A 14,236-nucleotide genomic window follows, 5' to 3' on the forward strand; every position below is an offset into this window, starting at 1 on the left:
ATCAACATGCAGAAATCTGTTGCATTTCTATACACCATATGAAGCAGGAGAAAAACAAATGAAGGAATTGATCCCATTTACAATCACACCAAAAACAGGAAGATATCAAGGAATAAACCTAATCAAAGAGCCAAAAGATCTGTACTCTGAAAACAATAGAATGCTTATGAAAGAAATTGAAGACCACACACAAAATTGGGAAAAAAATCCTATGCTCATGGATTGGAAGAACAAACATTGTTAAAATGTCTACTGTACCCAAATCAATCTACACATTTAATGCAATCCCTATCAAAATGCCACCAGCATTTTATACAGAGCTAGAACAAACAATCCTCAAATTTATATGGAACCACAAAAGACTCCAAATAGCCAAAGCAATCCTAAAAAACAAAAGCAAAGCTGGAGGCATCACAATTCCAGGCTTCAAGCTGTATTACAAAGCTGTAGACATCAAGACAGTATGGTACTGGCACAAAAAACAGACGTATGGATCAATGAAACAGAATAGAAAGCCCAGAAATAGACCAGCAACTGTATGGTAGTGTAATCTTCAACAAAGCAGGAAAGACTATTCATTGGAAACAAAGACAGTCTCTTCAACAATGGTGTTGGGAAAACTGCACAGTGACATGCTGGAGAATGAAACTGAACCACTTTCTTACACTATACACAAAAATTAATTCAAAATGGATGAAAGACCTCTATGTGAGAGGTAAAAATTCTGAAGGAGACCACAGGCAGCAACCTCTTTGACCTTGGCCAGAGCAACTTCTTACTAGACACATCCTTGGAGGCTAGAGAAACAAAAGCAAACATGAACTATTGGGACCTCATCAAGATAAAAAGCTTCTCCACAGCAAAGGAAACAATCAACAAAACTAAGAGTCAGCCTACAGAATGGGAGAAGCGATTTGCAAACGACATAGCTGACAGAGGGTTAGTATCCAAAATCTGTAAAGAACTTATCAAACTCAACACTCAAAAAACAAATAATCCAATTCAGAAATAGGTAAAAGACATGAATAGATGTTTTCCAAAGACATCATCCAGATGGCTAACAGACACATGAAGAGACACTCATCATCAGGGAAATACAAATCAACAAAACCAGGATGAGACACCACCTCATGCCTGTCAGGATGGCTAAAATTAACAACACAGGAAACAACAAAGGTTGGTGAGGATGTGGAGAAAGGGGAACCCTCTTACCTTGTTGGTGGGATTGCAAATTGGTGCAGCCACTCTGGAAAACAGTATGAAGGTTCCTCAAAAAGTTAAAAGTAGAACTACCCTACAACCCAGCAATTACACTACCAGGAATTTACCCAAAGGATACAAAAATACAGATTTGAAGGGCTACATCCCTTCAAATATTTATAGCAGCATTATCAACAATAGACTATGGAAAGAGCCCAAATGTCCACTGACTGATGAATGGATAAAGAAGTGCAAATATATATATAATGGAACACTACTCAGCCATCAAAAAGAATGAAATCTTGCCATTTGCAACAACGTGGATGGAGTTAGAGTGTATTATGCTAAGTAAAATAAGTCAGTTGGAGTAAGACAAATATCGTATGATTTCACTCATGTGTGAAATTTAAGAAACAAACAGATGAACATACAGGAAGGGGGAAAAAAAGAGAGAGGAACCAAATCATAAAGATAGAGAACAAACTGAGGGTTGAGGGAGGGAGGTGGGTAGGAGACTAGCAAATGAGTGATGGGTACTAAGGGCACTTGTGATAAGCACTGGGTGTTATATGTGACAATTCACTAAATTCTACTCCCAAAACCAACGTTACACTTTATTTTAAGTAACTATAATTTAAATAAAAAATTGAAAAAAAAAAACCCAGAAGAAAAGCTCTCGGGGTGGGAAAGGTGTGAGTATGCAGCGGGGAGGGCCCTGGCCACTCCCAGAACTTCCTCACGCTGCTGCTAATGCCTTCTTCCATCCACGGAAACCTTGGTGGTCCAAGTGACCTCTGCACTTAGAGGGAAGTGAGCAGACTGAGAATGTGGGTATGTGTTTAGACCACGTGTCAGGGGTGGAAGAGATGGCACACAGCTCCTAGGCCTCAACTTACAAGATTCCTCCAGGGGTGGACACTGAGCCCAACATGGCTGGGCCCTGATGAGCCTGATCACTCGGGAGCAGAAGGCCAGTGCAGGCAACTCCTTACCCAGAGCCACTTGCATTTTTCTTAAACAGGCAATCCATGTTCATTATGGAAAAAAGCCACATCACTCTTTATTGGATGCTAGCACCGACACCAGCCCCCTTCTCTCCATGCACAGGGGCACGTGGGCAAGGGGCTCCGTCCCCCGGCCGGGATGCAGTGGGGAAGCCTGCCCCCACTATACTCTCCTAGGGCCAGCACCCTCTTCAGTGCCTGGGGCTGCTTGCTCAGGTTTGTTCAAACTCCTGTTCACAGTAGCCTATATTGAGAGGTTGGGCCTGGACACCTCGCCTGCAAGAGGACATGAAGAAATAGGATAAGATGAGCCAACTCAGACAGGAGTCAGTCTGAGGCCCCGGCAACACCCCCACCACAACCAACAGTCTCCCCTTCTCCTATGTCAGTGGATTTCAAACTGCCATTGTATACCAGACTTACTTGGGCATCTCATTTCCAGAGATTTCTTGCTTGGCCTAGGGTCACATGTTGGCAAGAGTCTGTACTCTGAATAGGCGCCCTGGGTGACTTTAACACAGGGACATCCAGGAATTTGAGGGGACACCTCCCTATTTCTAATCTGCTTGTCTCTGTACTCAAGCCCCAAATAACTCAATACCTTTAGAAAGGAGCTGATGCCTAAGGGGTGTCTAGTATTCTTGGCCCACTGAGCCCCGCTTTAATGGCTTAAACGTTCTAAATGCAGTGGCGGTGGGGGACCAATGTGTTGTCCTGTCCTTGCAGAGGTGTGGACATGAAATGCTTTTCAGCGTCACAATTTCCAGGATGTGACCAATCTCCATAGGGGATCTCTGGGTGTGCCTCCTTTATTATCCAAATGAGCAACATGCTTAGAGATGGGAAGGAACAGGCTCAAAGCTGCCCAGTGAATTACAAACAGTTAAGGCCTAGACTTTGCCATGGCTGGCTCTCAGCTCTGCGCTAGGCTGTGTCCAACAGGTCCTCAAGACTTAGTCAGTGAATAAATCAGGGAAATGACCACCTTACACAGGCCCATCCCCAACATGGGCACAGCTGTCATAGGAGCCCATAAAGGCATAGCCATGGCTAAGCGCAGAGACTGTGAAGTTGGCTTGGATCAAATCCTGGTTCTGAGTGATTTTTGGTTGGTCACTAAACTTCTCTGTGCCTCTGTGTCTATCTCTGAAGTGGGGATAAAACTACCTACACTACAGAGTTGTGGTTAAGATTCAATGAAGTAATGCCCATAAAAAACTGAGAACAGTGCCTGCTGCACAGTAAGCCTCTGTAAGTGTTAGCTATTATTAGTGTTCTTGTCTTGTCAGTAACCCCCCAACTTGCCCGCCCACTGTGGGAAGGCCCCAACATGGCCTGCTTACCTTAGTAGCTCACAGCGGAATTGTGTCAGACGTTTAGAGGCAAAGTCCAGGTTAGTCACCGACTCGTTGCTCCAGAGCCTCTCAGCAACAGCCCCTGCCCTGGGCCTGGAGGGAAGGGTCATGTTCCAGGTTGGCTCCTGTATTCCCTGCAAAGGTCTGGACACCCACAGGCTACTCTCTCCTATTTAGGCATCCTGGGCCCAAGGTTATTCAGAGCAACAACCTGGCTGGAGGGCTCCTAGGGACTTCTCGAGCTCAGCTCCATCTTCATTAAGATATGGATCATTATTCCCACTCTCCTCCTCTCCCAAAGATAGGGAACCAGAGCACGCTGTAAAGGCATCAAGAACTGTTACTGACAGGAGCAACAGGTGTTCTCAAAATGTATAATCGACATATCTGGCCCGGCTTGGCGAGGCTGCTGGAGAAACAGCATTAAGGAAGTCTTATCACAGGAATCATGGACTTAAGTGCTGGATCCTGAGCAGGTCATCTGTGCTTTCCAGGCCTCGTTGTCTCTGTCTGTGAAGTGGGGATGACAATCTCTATCCTGTGTCCCTAATGGGTTGTTGGAGGAGTGCATAGTTATGTAGGTGAGTACTATGTACAAACAGAAGGACCACTGCAGTGCCGCCTCTCTCAGGACTGGAAGGAGGTACTTGCTGGGGGTGACAGGACAGCAGTGAGTCTCTAAAGGAGAAGCCATGCCCACAAGCCCAATGACCCACATCCTCAAGAAACCCTTACCAGAGTCTGGGGACCAGATTTGTGCTGTCCACATACTCTCCCCACATACAGGCCTCGCCACCAATCACTAGAGCCTTCTGCTGAGTGCTACCTACGGGAAAACAAACAACACAGCCTGCTGGGAACGAGGCGAGTAACCCACGGGTTTCCACTCCACCACCTTCCCAGTGTAGCCCTCTCTTCCAATGTAGGTCATCTCATCTAACCTGCAAGGTCTAGCCCAGACCCTCCTGTCTCCTGCTCCGTGCGCCAGCCCAGCCTCATGTGGTCAGCAAGGAGAGCTCCCTGCTTTCACCTTCAAATGCTAGGGGCTCCACCATGTAGATATCTGTCCAGTCAGGGCCGTAAGTTATGTGATTCAGGTACCAGGGGGCAGAGAGCAGGGTGCGCAAGCCGGCTCTGGTGACTAGCTCCAGCTCCTTCATATAATTTACTGGTACCTCTTCTCGCCATACGTGGATGATTGTATCTGGAGGAACCTGTCACAAAAGGACAAATGGCAGTGATGGCATAGAGCTGAGGAGATTTCTGGCCCGCATTCTTATACAAGCAAACCAGGCCAAAGGGCATGTGCCCGCTCCGTTCCCAAGCAACAGAGTATTTCCCCATGATTCCCAACTCTCGAGCTCCTAGGCAAGTGCAGAGGCCAGGGACTCTACCGGCCCCAGGGACCCTCCCAGCTGCCTCCTCCTGCAGTCCTTCTGCGGCCTCCTTGTCCACAGTGAGATGGTAATACTGCCTGTGAGCTGAGGGGGGCAAGCAGTGCGGCCCAGGAGACTCGTCAAGAGCTACCATATCCAAGAATCTCCAGATGTTTCTGAGGATGAAATAAAGTTCCCAGGGGACCCCTCCATTTGGCAAGAGGCTGGGGCCTAACTGATCAACAATGAAGGAGAGGGGCGCCTGGGTGGCTCAGTCGGTTAAGCTTCCGGCTTCAGCTCAGGTCAGATCTCACGTTCGTGGGTTCGAGCCCCGCATCAGGCTCTGTGCTGACAGCTAGCTCAGAGCCTGGAGCCTGCTTCCGGTTCTGTGTCTCCTTCTCTCTCTGCCCCTCCCCCTCTCATGCCTGTCTCTCTCTGTATCAAAAATAAATAAAACATTTAAAAAACAAAAACAAACAAACAAAAAAAAACAATGAAGGAGAAGGTAGCCCTGCTCCCAGACCTCGAAGACTCTAGTCTATGACTCAGAAAGGAAAATCCAACCCAGCATGCCAGTCACGGGAATCCCAAGTAACCTATAGCAGCAGAAATAACTCTTGATCAGTTTGTCGTGAGGGAAGATAGACAGAAGCTCTGACGCTAACACCCAGGGCTCAGACCTCTGTGCCATGTCTGGAGGGGGAAAGGAGAGATGGCCCCCAGTGCTATGAACATTAAAGCCTAATCCAAACCCCGGAGGACCAGTCTGTGCAGAGGGAGGAAAGGACCAAGAGACCAGAGGGAAGCACTGTAGGTGGCCCCTTCTCTCTATGCCCCTGGCTCACCTTTACTTTATTATCGAACACCTCCTGCCACACCACATAGCCCTTGCCATAGCCAGAGACGATGTTCAGCAGTCTGGAGAGTAAAGAAAGGGTGTGGTCAGATCAAATAGGTTCTAGGCCGCTGGTGCCAGTACTCTAGGGGTTCAGACTGCGTGAGGGCCCTTTCCTAGAGTAGTGTCTTCCCCTGTTGGGAGCGGACTACTCCAAAGCTGAAAAGACAGAACAAAGTGCCCCTTCAGGGACCCAGAGGGTGGTCAAGCAGGGCCTGGGCCTGGTATGAAAGAAAGGACCCCACAGGAGGTGATTCCAAGGGACCCTGCCCACCCTCTTTCCTTCCTCACGTCTGGATGTAGAAGGACTCCAGCTGCTTGAAGTCATTACCAAAGCCTTTCTTCTTCATGAAGGCCTGGATATCTGGGTTGGACCTCCTGAATCCCAAGAGAAAATGGAGATTAATTCTTTCAACAGCCTCAAAGCCCGGAGCTTGGCGATTGGTCACTTGGGCTCCCACAACTTTTTTCTCACTTGAAAAACTAATCAACTTTGGATCACAGAGACCCCAAATATGGCAGGTGTGGCTGAACAAAGCTGTGTGATGGGGGCCACTGACATAGGTGGAGAAAGGATGAGTTTGGACCTGAAGAGCTTTAAATTCAAACTCTCAAAAAGAACCCATATGAACCTGTCTGGACTACAGTATGTGGGTCTGAGGTCTTGGTCTGGGGTTCTGGCCCACTGGATTCTGGCTTCCCTGTTTAATCTCTACCCAGGCATATTCTGCTTTTCCCTTAACATTTATTCTTTATTACAAATGGGTACAAGTGCTGCTGTTACCTGGTGCAGCTCCCTCCCCCAACAGTGTTTATATTTTGCTCACAGTTCCTCCTGGAAGGTTTTCTCCCTCCTCTACTGCTCAAAAAAGCCAACTATTTCCCCAGATCCAATTATAGTGCCCGCTTCTCAGAGAAGCCCATCAATCTCTCTTGAGCAAAGTAGATCTGAGGGTTTACAGTTTAATGCCTACTAAACAATTTCATAGAGTAGTCTCAAATTCACCTGTGTCTTCACTCTTCAACCAGACTATTTTAAGTCTTCAAAAGAGGGAATTATTTTCCCTGTCCTGGATTTTCCCAGGATAATTGTGTGCCCATATCTGGTTTTTCCATATGCATCTCAAGGATATGACAGGAGGTAGGGATAGTTTCATGTTCATAACTTTGCCAAAATCAGGTAAGGCCTCAACACAGGGGGAAGAGGAAAGGCCTAAGACCTTAGCCATCTGGACTGAGGCAGATTGTTCCCAGAAGTTCACCCCTGAGGAGTACCTGAGGTGGTAGCCTCTCAGGAGCTAACCTCTATTCTGAGTGAGAAATTCCACAGGGGGGGATGAGAAGACCAAAGGGTCATACCAGCAGGTGAAATCAACTTCATCTCCTCCAAGGTGAAGATAAAAATCTGGGAAGACAGAGGTGACCTCCAAGAAGAATGTGCTCATGAATTCATAGGTAGTGTTGAGAATGGGATTCACTGGTCCAAAGGTGCCAGAGGGACGAGACCCAGAGTAGCAAGGAGTCAATAATCCAGGGAAACCTAGGCCGACAGAGAACCCCACAGAAGTGTCACAAATACATAGACCCCCACACAGTCACATACTTAAGGACATTAAGCTGCACAAAGGAAGATAACTGTGCTCATAAAAACAACATGCACATAACCAGGGACATCAGGCACTCACGTACACCAGTGACCATCAACTTTTAGTCACAAAGAAATAAAAATATATCCACTATCATAGTCAGAGGCTGGGTTATAGCCAGACAGCTATCAACATACAAACTCTTGCCTTAATATACTGCTTCCAGCAGGGGTCACCCTTGCTCCCAAAGGCTTCTCTCCTACTGCCTTTAGGCAGGAAAGCAGAGAGCCTGATCCCACCAAATTGGCAAAATCTTTTCTTCCACTCTTCCACACAACTTGCAAGAGCATCATTAAGACAAAGGCATCTGAGAAGAATGTGCCCAGAGGTTAACAGTAAGAAGTGGCCTCCTTTGTCAAAATAAATTCTGCCTATCTAAATTCCCAGGTGGAAGTTGCTGATGAAAAACATGCTTCCAGGGACCAAGGCCAGGCATACCACATCCAAGAGTCAATGCCCTGAAGCCCACTGAGGGGGACCAGTAGGCTGCCTCTATCCGACATTACTCTTACCTGGTCCCCAGGACAGAGTATGGCCAGGAGTGTCAAACTCTGCCAACACACGGATACCCCGAAGCCGTGCATATTCAATCACCTCTTTCACATCTTGTGCTGTGTAGACATGGGTGACAGGATTGTAGGACCCCTGAAAGGCAAAAGACACCCATAACAATCTCATTTCCTGAAGGCTAGCAGAGTAGAAAATACTGAAAATGCCTCCAGGACTCAGAAAATCTACCTACAGCTCTTTGGTATCAGGGACTGTCTCCAAGCGCCTTTACCAGAATTTCTCATAAGCTATCACATCTATTGCTTTATCTGAGTGTCATAATGTCAGTGAGACAGGAAGATAGGTGGGTAACAGAATATAAACACACACACACCGGAAGAGATTATCTCCTAACTGTCACAGAGAAAATTAATAGCAAAGTTTGTACTCAAACTTAGGTCTCCTGATTCCAAACCCAGTGCCCTTCCTCTAAGTTGGCATTTCTCTGAAACCGGCTAGTTAGCATGAGAGCCAGTATCCTTGCCAGCAGGGCCATAGCCAGGCTCAGACATCAGCCCATAAACTTGGCCTTGGAGAAATTGAGACATACCTTTCTGGTGAGCTCTGGAAAACTGTAGCTCTCGTATGGGAAGGAAGGGTCGTCGACCAGATGCCAGTGGAACACATTGAATTTGTTGTACGCCATGACGTCCTGCAGACCAGAGCACATGCTGTGAGCCCGCCACAGCGCTCCACTTTCCCAAGGCAGGCACGCTGGCAGGCTGCCCAGCTTCCTGAGAAGTGTCCGCAGGGTCTATGTATCAAATCTTCCCATCAGGGAGTGCGTGCCATGGCGGGGAAGACCTGGCACATTCCTTCTTCTTCCAGGGCACACCCAAAGATGGCTGATAGAAGCACTACCTCCTCTTTTTGAGATGAATTTTAGCCACACTGAGAGGATGGCTGAAATTGTGTGGTACGCTGGTCTTTCAGAGGCACCATAATACCTTGAAGACTAATACTTCTTCCTGCCATGTGTTTTAGGTTGTCTGACTAACATTTATCCAAACTGTGAAGTCTATTGTTGAATTTAGGAACCCCATAGCCCATAAATCTCAGAGCCAACGCTGACAGATGTGTCCACTGCTTTCATTCATCAGAGGAGCAAAGGAAAAGGTAGATACATTAGTTGGATCAGCAACTGTAAGATAAGATTGCCCATCAAACTCAAAATAGAAACATCTCCAGCTAAGGCTTTTGAACATCTTTCCTATGACTTTGTCCTAACTAAGCAAAACTGCTATGTCAAAAAAGCCAATTCCTCAAACCACTTTCTGCATTCCTGGAGATAAACCGGACGTTGGTACTGAGTAGCCAGTGGGATAGATTTAAATCACTCCTCCCCCCCTCCTTTTTTTGGTCTTAGAGCAGGTCACCTTCTCCGTTTTTCCTAGGAGCTCCTAAAGTTACACAGATTCTCCCTGTAACTCTTTAGGAATATGGCAGTTGGTCTATCCCTTGGCCCCAACACCCCACAACACTAAGGGCAAAGATGGCCTTAAGGCCTGGGTACCAGAGTGTCCAGGATGCTAGTCAGTGGCAGGTAATGGCGAGACGTATCCAGCAACAAGCCCCGGTGAGGGAAGCGGGGAAAGTCTTCAATCTTGGTCTCGTTGATAAAGTACTGTGTGGACCAAACATTAAAGAAGTCAGGGTCCAAAGGGAACGGAGGGGCAATGAGGAAGAGTCTCCCAATCTTTCAAAAGCCAATCTATGGCTGTTCGGTAGAGTACCTGTGTCCCTAAATGCCCTACATCTCTAGCTCAGTGACCACCAGCAGGCACCTGTCAGAGAGCAGCAGGCCCATGCTAGCCAGATATAGTTGTTCCACCACCACTGGGCCTGCAAATTCTGGATTTTCACTTTCATCTGTTACCTTTTCTTTTTAGGTTTATTTATTTATTTTGAGAGAGAGAGAGAAAGAAAGAGAGAAGGAGGGAGGGAGGATGAGCACACATGTGCGTGAGCAGGGGAGGGGCAGAGAGAGAGGGAGAGACAGAATCCCAAGCAGGCCCTGCACTTCAGCGTGGAGCCCCGCACCTGCCAAACTCGATCATGACCTGAGGTGAGATCAAGAGTCGGACACTAACTGACTGAGCCTCCCAGGTGCCTGTTTTTTATTTTAACGCAGTGTGGTCTCAAGGTCATTACTCAGGGGAACTGAACTACAATGATTCAAAACAGGCCAAATCCACCAACCAGTTTCCACCCACACCTCCTTCTAACTCTTGCTGGGGCTATCTAGAGCCACGAGGACTCTGTCTAAGGCAAAGTAAGCTATTCCCTGGACTCTCAACATTGAGAGCCAGCCCCAGGGACTTAAAAGGAGGCTTTTCAAAGGGCCCCGACTCACCGTGCCCTCAGGAGATCTCCAAATTAGCTGGCTAAAAGTTTCCAGACCTATGGGGAAGTAGAGATGTAGAGTAAAGGCTTAGAGAGGTGGGAAAAGAGATGCAACCATTTGGAAGGTTTCCAATGTGGTACAGGAGAATGCCTGGGCACATAATAAAAGCAGATGTAGTATGTGCTTAATGACTCTCCACACTGATGCAAAGGGGATATTAGGAAGCCAGTAGCTATTTTTACTCTGTATTTTATTTTGTGAGGTAGCAGTTTAAGGGGTTTTAGTGCCCCTCCTCGAACATGCCTCAAAACCCACAGGCCTCTTATTTGTATTTCCCAAGCCTTGAACTCACAAGAGTATTAAGAGAGGCCAAGATATATGCTTGTGAAAGGAGATGCAGGGACAAGCCAGTTGACACGGTTAAGGCTTCCCATAATTAATACTGATCAGGAGCTAAGGAAACAGAGAAAAAAGGGTCTTCAATCTACTGCCCCTTCTATTATCCCAGACTGAATTGTGGAAAAGTGATCATAAGCTTAAGTTTTCAAGGAACCTGGGTCCACGGCTGGACCTAGAAGACAAAGTATTATTCATCTTCCTCTTCAGAGCTTGAGAAGGGTACCAGCTATACAGGGTGAGAGCTGAGGTATGGTAGGCAAATGCCCCAGAAGGACTGCTTCAGTCCACTGGACACAGACTCCTAGATTCTGACAAGGCCAAGGACAGGCATGCTGAGTCCAGGGCACTGTATGAATTCAACAGCCTGAAAACCTAGCAGAGGCCCTGTGAAGAATTTTCAGAGTCAAAATTTCTGAATGAAAGAATCTGAAACCTTAACAGTTGCTCAGCATCTGCTTTGAGGCAGACTGCTCCCATACCATTTTGGCTTCCTTTCACCCCGACTCTGACACCTTGAGTCTGGAGTCCCAGATTTTCCCTTATCTCAACCTGACTTATCATTAGCACCTGCACAAAAGGTGTATGAAAGCAGAAAGGGGAATCAGCATGCTGCTTCTCCAAAATACAGGAGAGGGAAGAGGAGGGGTAAGTGAACAAAGACAAACCAAAACAAGGCTTGAAATTCTTTGAGAATTTCCCTCTTCATGCAACAGCAGAGGTTTTACAAAAGTTGTAGAGGTATCTGGCTAAGTCCGTATCTAAGGACCAAATACCTTCTCAGTAAACCAAGAGGAAGGGCATAGATCCATCACCTGTTAGCTAGGAAAGTCTTTATTTCTCCTGAAATAATCTAGTTCTACATGTTTTACTACTATTTACTTCTTTTTTGACATTTCCTGTGATATGGTTGTCCTTTTCTTTCTTTTTTAAAAATGTTTTATTTATTTATTTATTTTTGAGAGAGAGAGAGAGAGACAGCGTGAGCAGGGGAGGGCCAGAGAAAGAGGGAGACACAGTATCCAAAGATAGGCTCTAGGCCTGAGCTTGCTGTCAGCACAGAGCCTGACTCGGGGCTGGAACCCATGAACCGTGAGATCATGACCTGAGCTGTGAAGTCGGATGTTCAACCAATTGAGCCACCCAGGCGCCTCATGGTTGCCCTTTTCAATGCACCTTTCTAATAATGTGTGTTTAGTGAAAGCTGAACAGGCAGTGTTGTGGTGGGGTTCCCAAGTGGTCCCTCTCCGAAGGAGCTGTCTCCTGCAGCACCCTGAGCATCAGCCTGCTGGCCCTCTCACTGCTGCCCCAGAGCACCTGCCCAGGCTGACAGCCATTAATTTCTTGGGACAGCTGTAAGGAGAACACTCTCTTCAGGGAGATGGGGAAACACTCCAACTGATCTCTGTAAAGAAAGCTTCCTGAAGTGGGGGTAGGTGCCAGACCATCAGCCCTGTCCTCCTAACCCACCGATGCCAACCTTCCCACATCACCCCTCTCTCTCCACCCCAGCATCAGCTCCCATGTTACCTCGGAGAGCTCCCCAGACAGTCTCAGCTCGGAGGAGAGAATAATCATCATTTATGACCAGGGTGTCTGAAATGACAGAAATGACCCCATTGGTTAAGGATTCTACTCTCAGATTACAGATCACATGTTCTGTGTAAATCCTTGGATTAAAAAACAGCAGATCACATTTTTTTTTTCCAAAGAGGGGACATCCCCAGAGGAGAGCAGCTGCAGGTCAGCTAGGCCTTGGGCTAGAGTGGGAGGGAGGTCACCCAGCAGCTCTGATGGTCCTACATATAATGCCTTGTGGTTCAGTTTCCTTCCCCTCCAGAAACATGAGTTTCCACCAGCCCTTAGCTGAAAGTATGAAGGGGACACGGGATGCTTGGAGGCTGGTGTCCAGGTTACAGTGTTCCCAAAGACTCTGTAATCACCCTCCTTTCCCTTCGACTTCAGGTTTTATTTAGCGACTTCATCCAAGAATGTGAGGAGGAAGCCAAGACTAGAAGGTTCACTTTGGAGACTGAGAAGTTCCTACATGCTGCTGCTCAGGGAGGACAGGAGGAATCGCAGGGCTGATGATTTGGCTTTATTTCAGTCATTATGTCCAAACACGCTAGTCATGCCCCCAAGATTCTTCTCTCTTAAAGAACAGCAGCAAATTACTAAAATGGCATTGGAATTATATGCAGTTCAGAAGACAAGTGTCCTGTGGGACTCAGTGAAAAGCCAGTGTGACATTCCACAGTCAACCTTCAGAAACTGGTTAGTGTATATATACAAAAGATTCACCTTCTGTGTCTCTCAGCACTTGGTGACCTTGGTTCTCCACAGTCCTGGAGGGCTCTGGGCCTAGCATCAGGAGGCTAGGCCAGGCCAACCAGAGCTATAGCCCCAGACAAGCGCTTGCTCTTCTAGAACAGTTAACGGAGTGGTACTTACAATTTTCCACCGACTCCAAAGAAGGAAGCTGGTCACATCCAGGAAGAACCACATGGACAACCAATGAATTCTTCTCCGGTGCATGTTGTTTTCCTGCAAGGACAGGGTAAACTCAACATGGCTGACCTGCCACCAGAAGCAACAGGCAAAACCAAGGTCTTACAGGGTCCCTAACTCTAGTCCCTTCTGCTTGCATGTGTGTGGGAAGAGGTAAGGCAGGACAGGGCATTTACCCTTGGCACAGGTACTGCCTCACCACCTGTTCAACTTTTTCATGTTGGTTGTGCTGCCCTCTCTCCCGAAACCCACGCTGACCCATGTATCAATGATCTGGCAGCAGCTCTTTGCAGCCAGGGCTCTGTATTTCTTTTTCTTTTTTTTTTTTTTTCCACAAACAGAAGCAATTTTATTGATAAGAATGTATTAATTGTAGGGGATTTTAATACCCCACTTACAACAATGGATAGGTCAACCAGACAAAAAAATCACTAAAGAAACAATGGACCTGAATGGCACACTGGAACAGATGGAATTAATTGATATATTTAGAACTCTGCATCCTGAAGCTAGGGAATTCACTTTCTTCTCAAGTGCACATGGCACATTCTCCAAGATTGATCACATACTGGGTCATAAAACAGCCCTCCATAAATACAAAAGAACTGAGATCATACCATGCACACTTCCAGATCGCAATGCTATGAAACTTGAAATTAACCACAGGAAGAAGTCTGGAAAACCACCAAAAATGTGGAGGTTAAAAACTACCCTACTAAAGAATGATTAGGTGAACCACACAATTAGAGAGGAAATTAAAAAAAATATGGAAACAAATGAAAATGAAAATACAACAATCCAAACTCTCTAGGACGCAGCAACAGCAGTCCTAGAGGAAAGTTTATTGTAATCCAGGCCTATTTCAATGAACTAGAAAAAGCGCAAACTCAAAACCTAACAGAGCACCTAAGGAAACTAGAAAGGGATCAGCAAGAGTACCCCAAACCCAGCAAAAGAAGAGAA

General features: G+C 46.7%; 1 protein-coding gene across 2 annotated transcripts in view; it reads right to left on the bottom strand.

Moving 5' to 3' along the window:
* Nucleotides 1-2,231: 2,231 nt before the first annotated feature.
* The window catches only part of HEXA (hexosaminidase subunit alpha), a 30,799-nt gene continuing 18,794 nt past the window's right edge, over nt 2,232-14,236 (bottom strand). The window contains exons 2-14 of one of the 2 annotated variants that reach the window (XM_029951436.1): nt 13,217-13,309; nt 12,296-12,361; nt 10,379-10,425; nt 9,539-9,649; nt 8,576-8,677; nt 7,989-8,121; nt 7,190-7,370; nt 6,122-6,208; nt 5,781-5,853; nt 4,590-4,773; nt 4,295-4,385; nt 3,548-3,652; nt 2,232-2,480 (exon numbers count right to left, since the gene is read on the bottom strand). In XM_029951436.1, the coding sequence (XP_029807296.1) occupies nt 2,417-2,480; nt 3,548-3,652; nt 4,295-4,385; nt 4,590-4,773; nt 5,781-5,853; nt 6,122-6,208; nt 7,190-7,370; nt 7,989-8,121; nt 8,576-8,677; nt 9,539-9,649; nt 10,379-10,425; nt 12,296-12,361; nt 13,217-13,309 (1,337 nt within the window). In that variant the 3' untranslated portion in view covers nt 2,232-2,416. The other variant, XM_029951437.1, reaches the window with a different exon arrangement.

This window comes from Suricata suricatta, chromosome 9 (genome assembly GCF_006229205.1).
Source record: "Suricata suricatta isolate VVHF042 chromosome 9, meerkat_22Aug2017_6uvM2_HiC, whole genome shotgun sequence".
NCBI lineage: Eukaryota > Metazoa > Chordata > Mammalia > Carnivora > Herpestidae > Suricata > Suricata suricatta.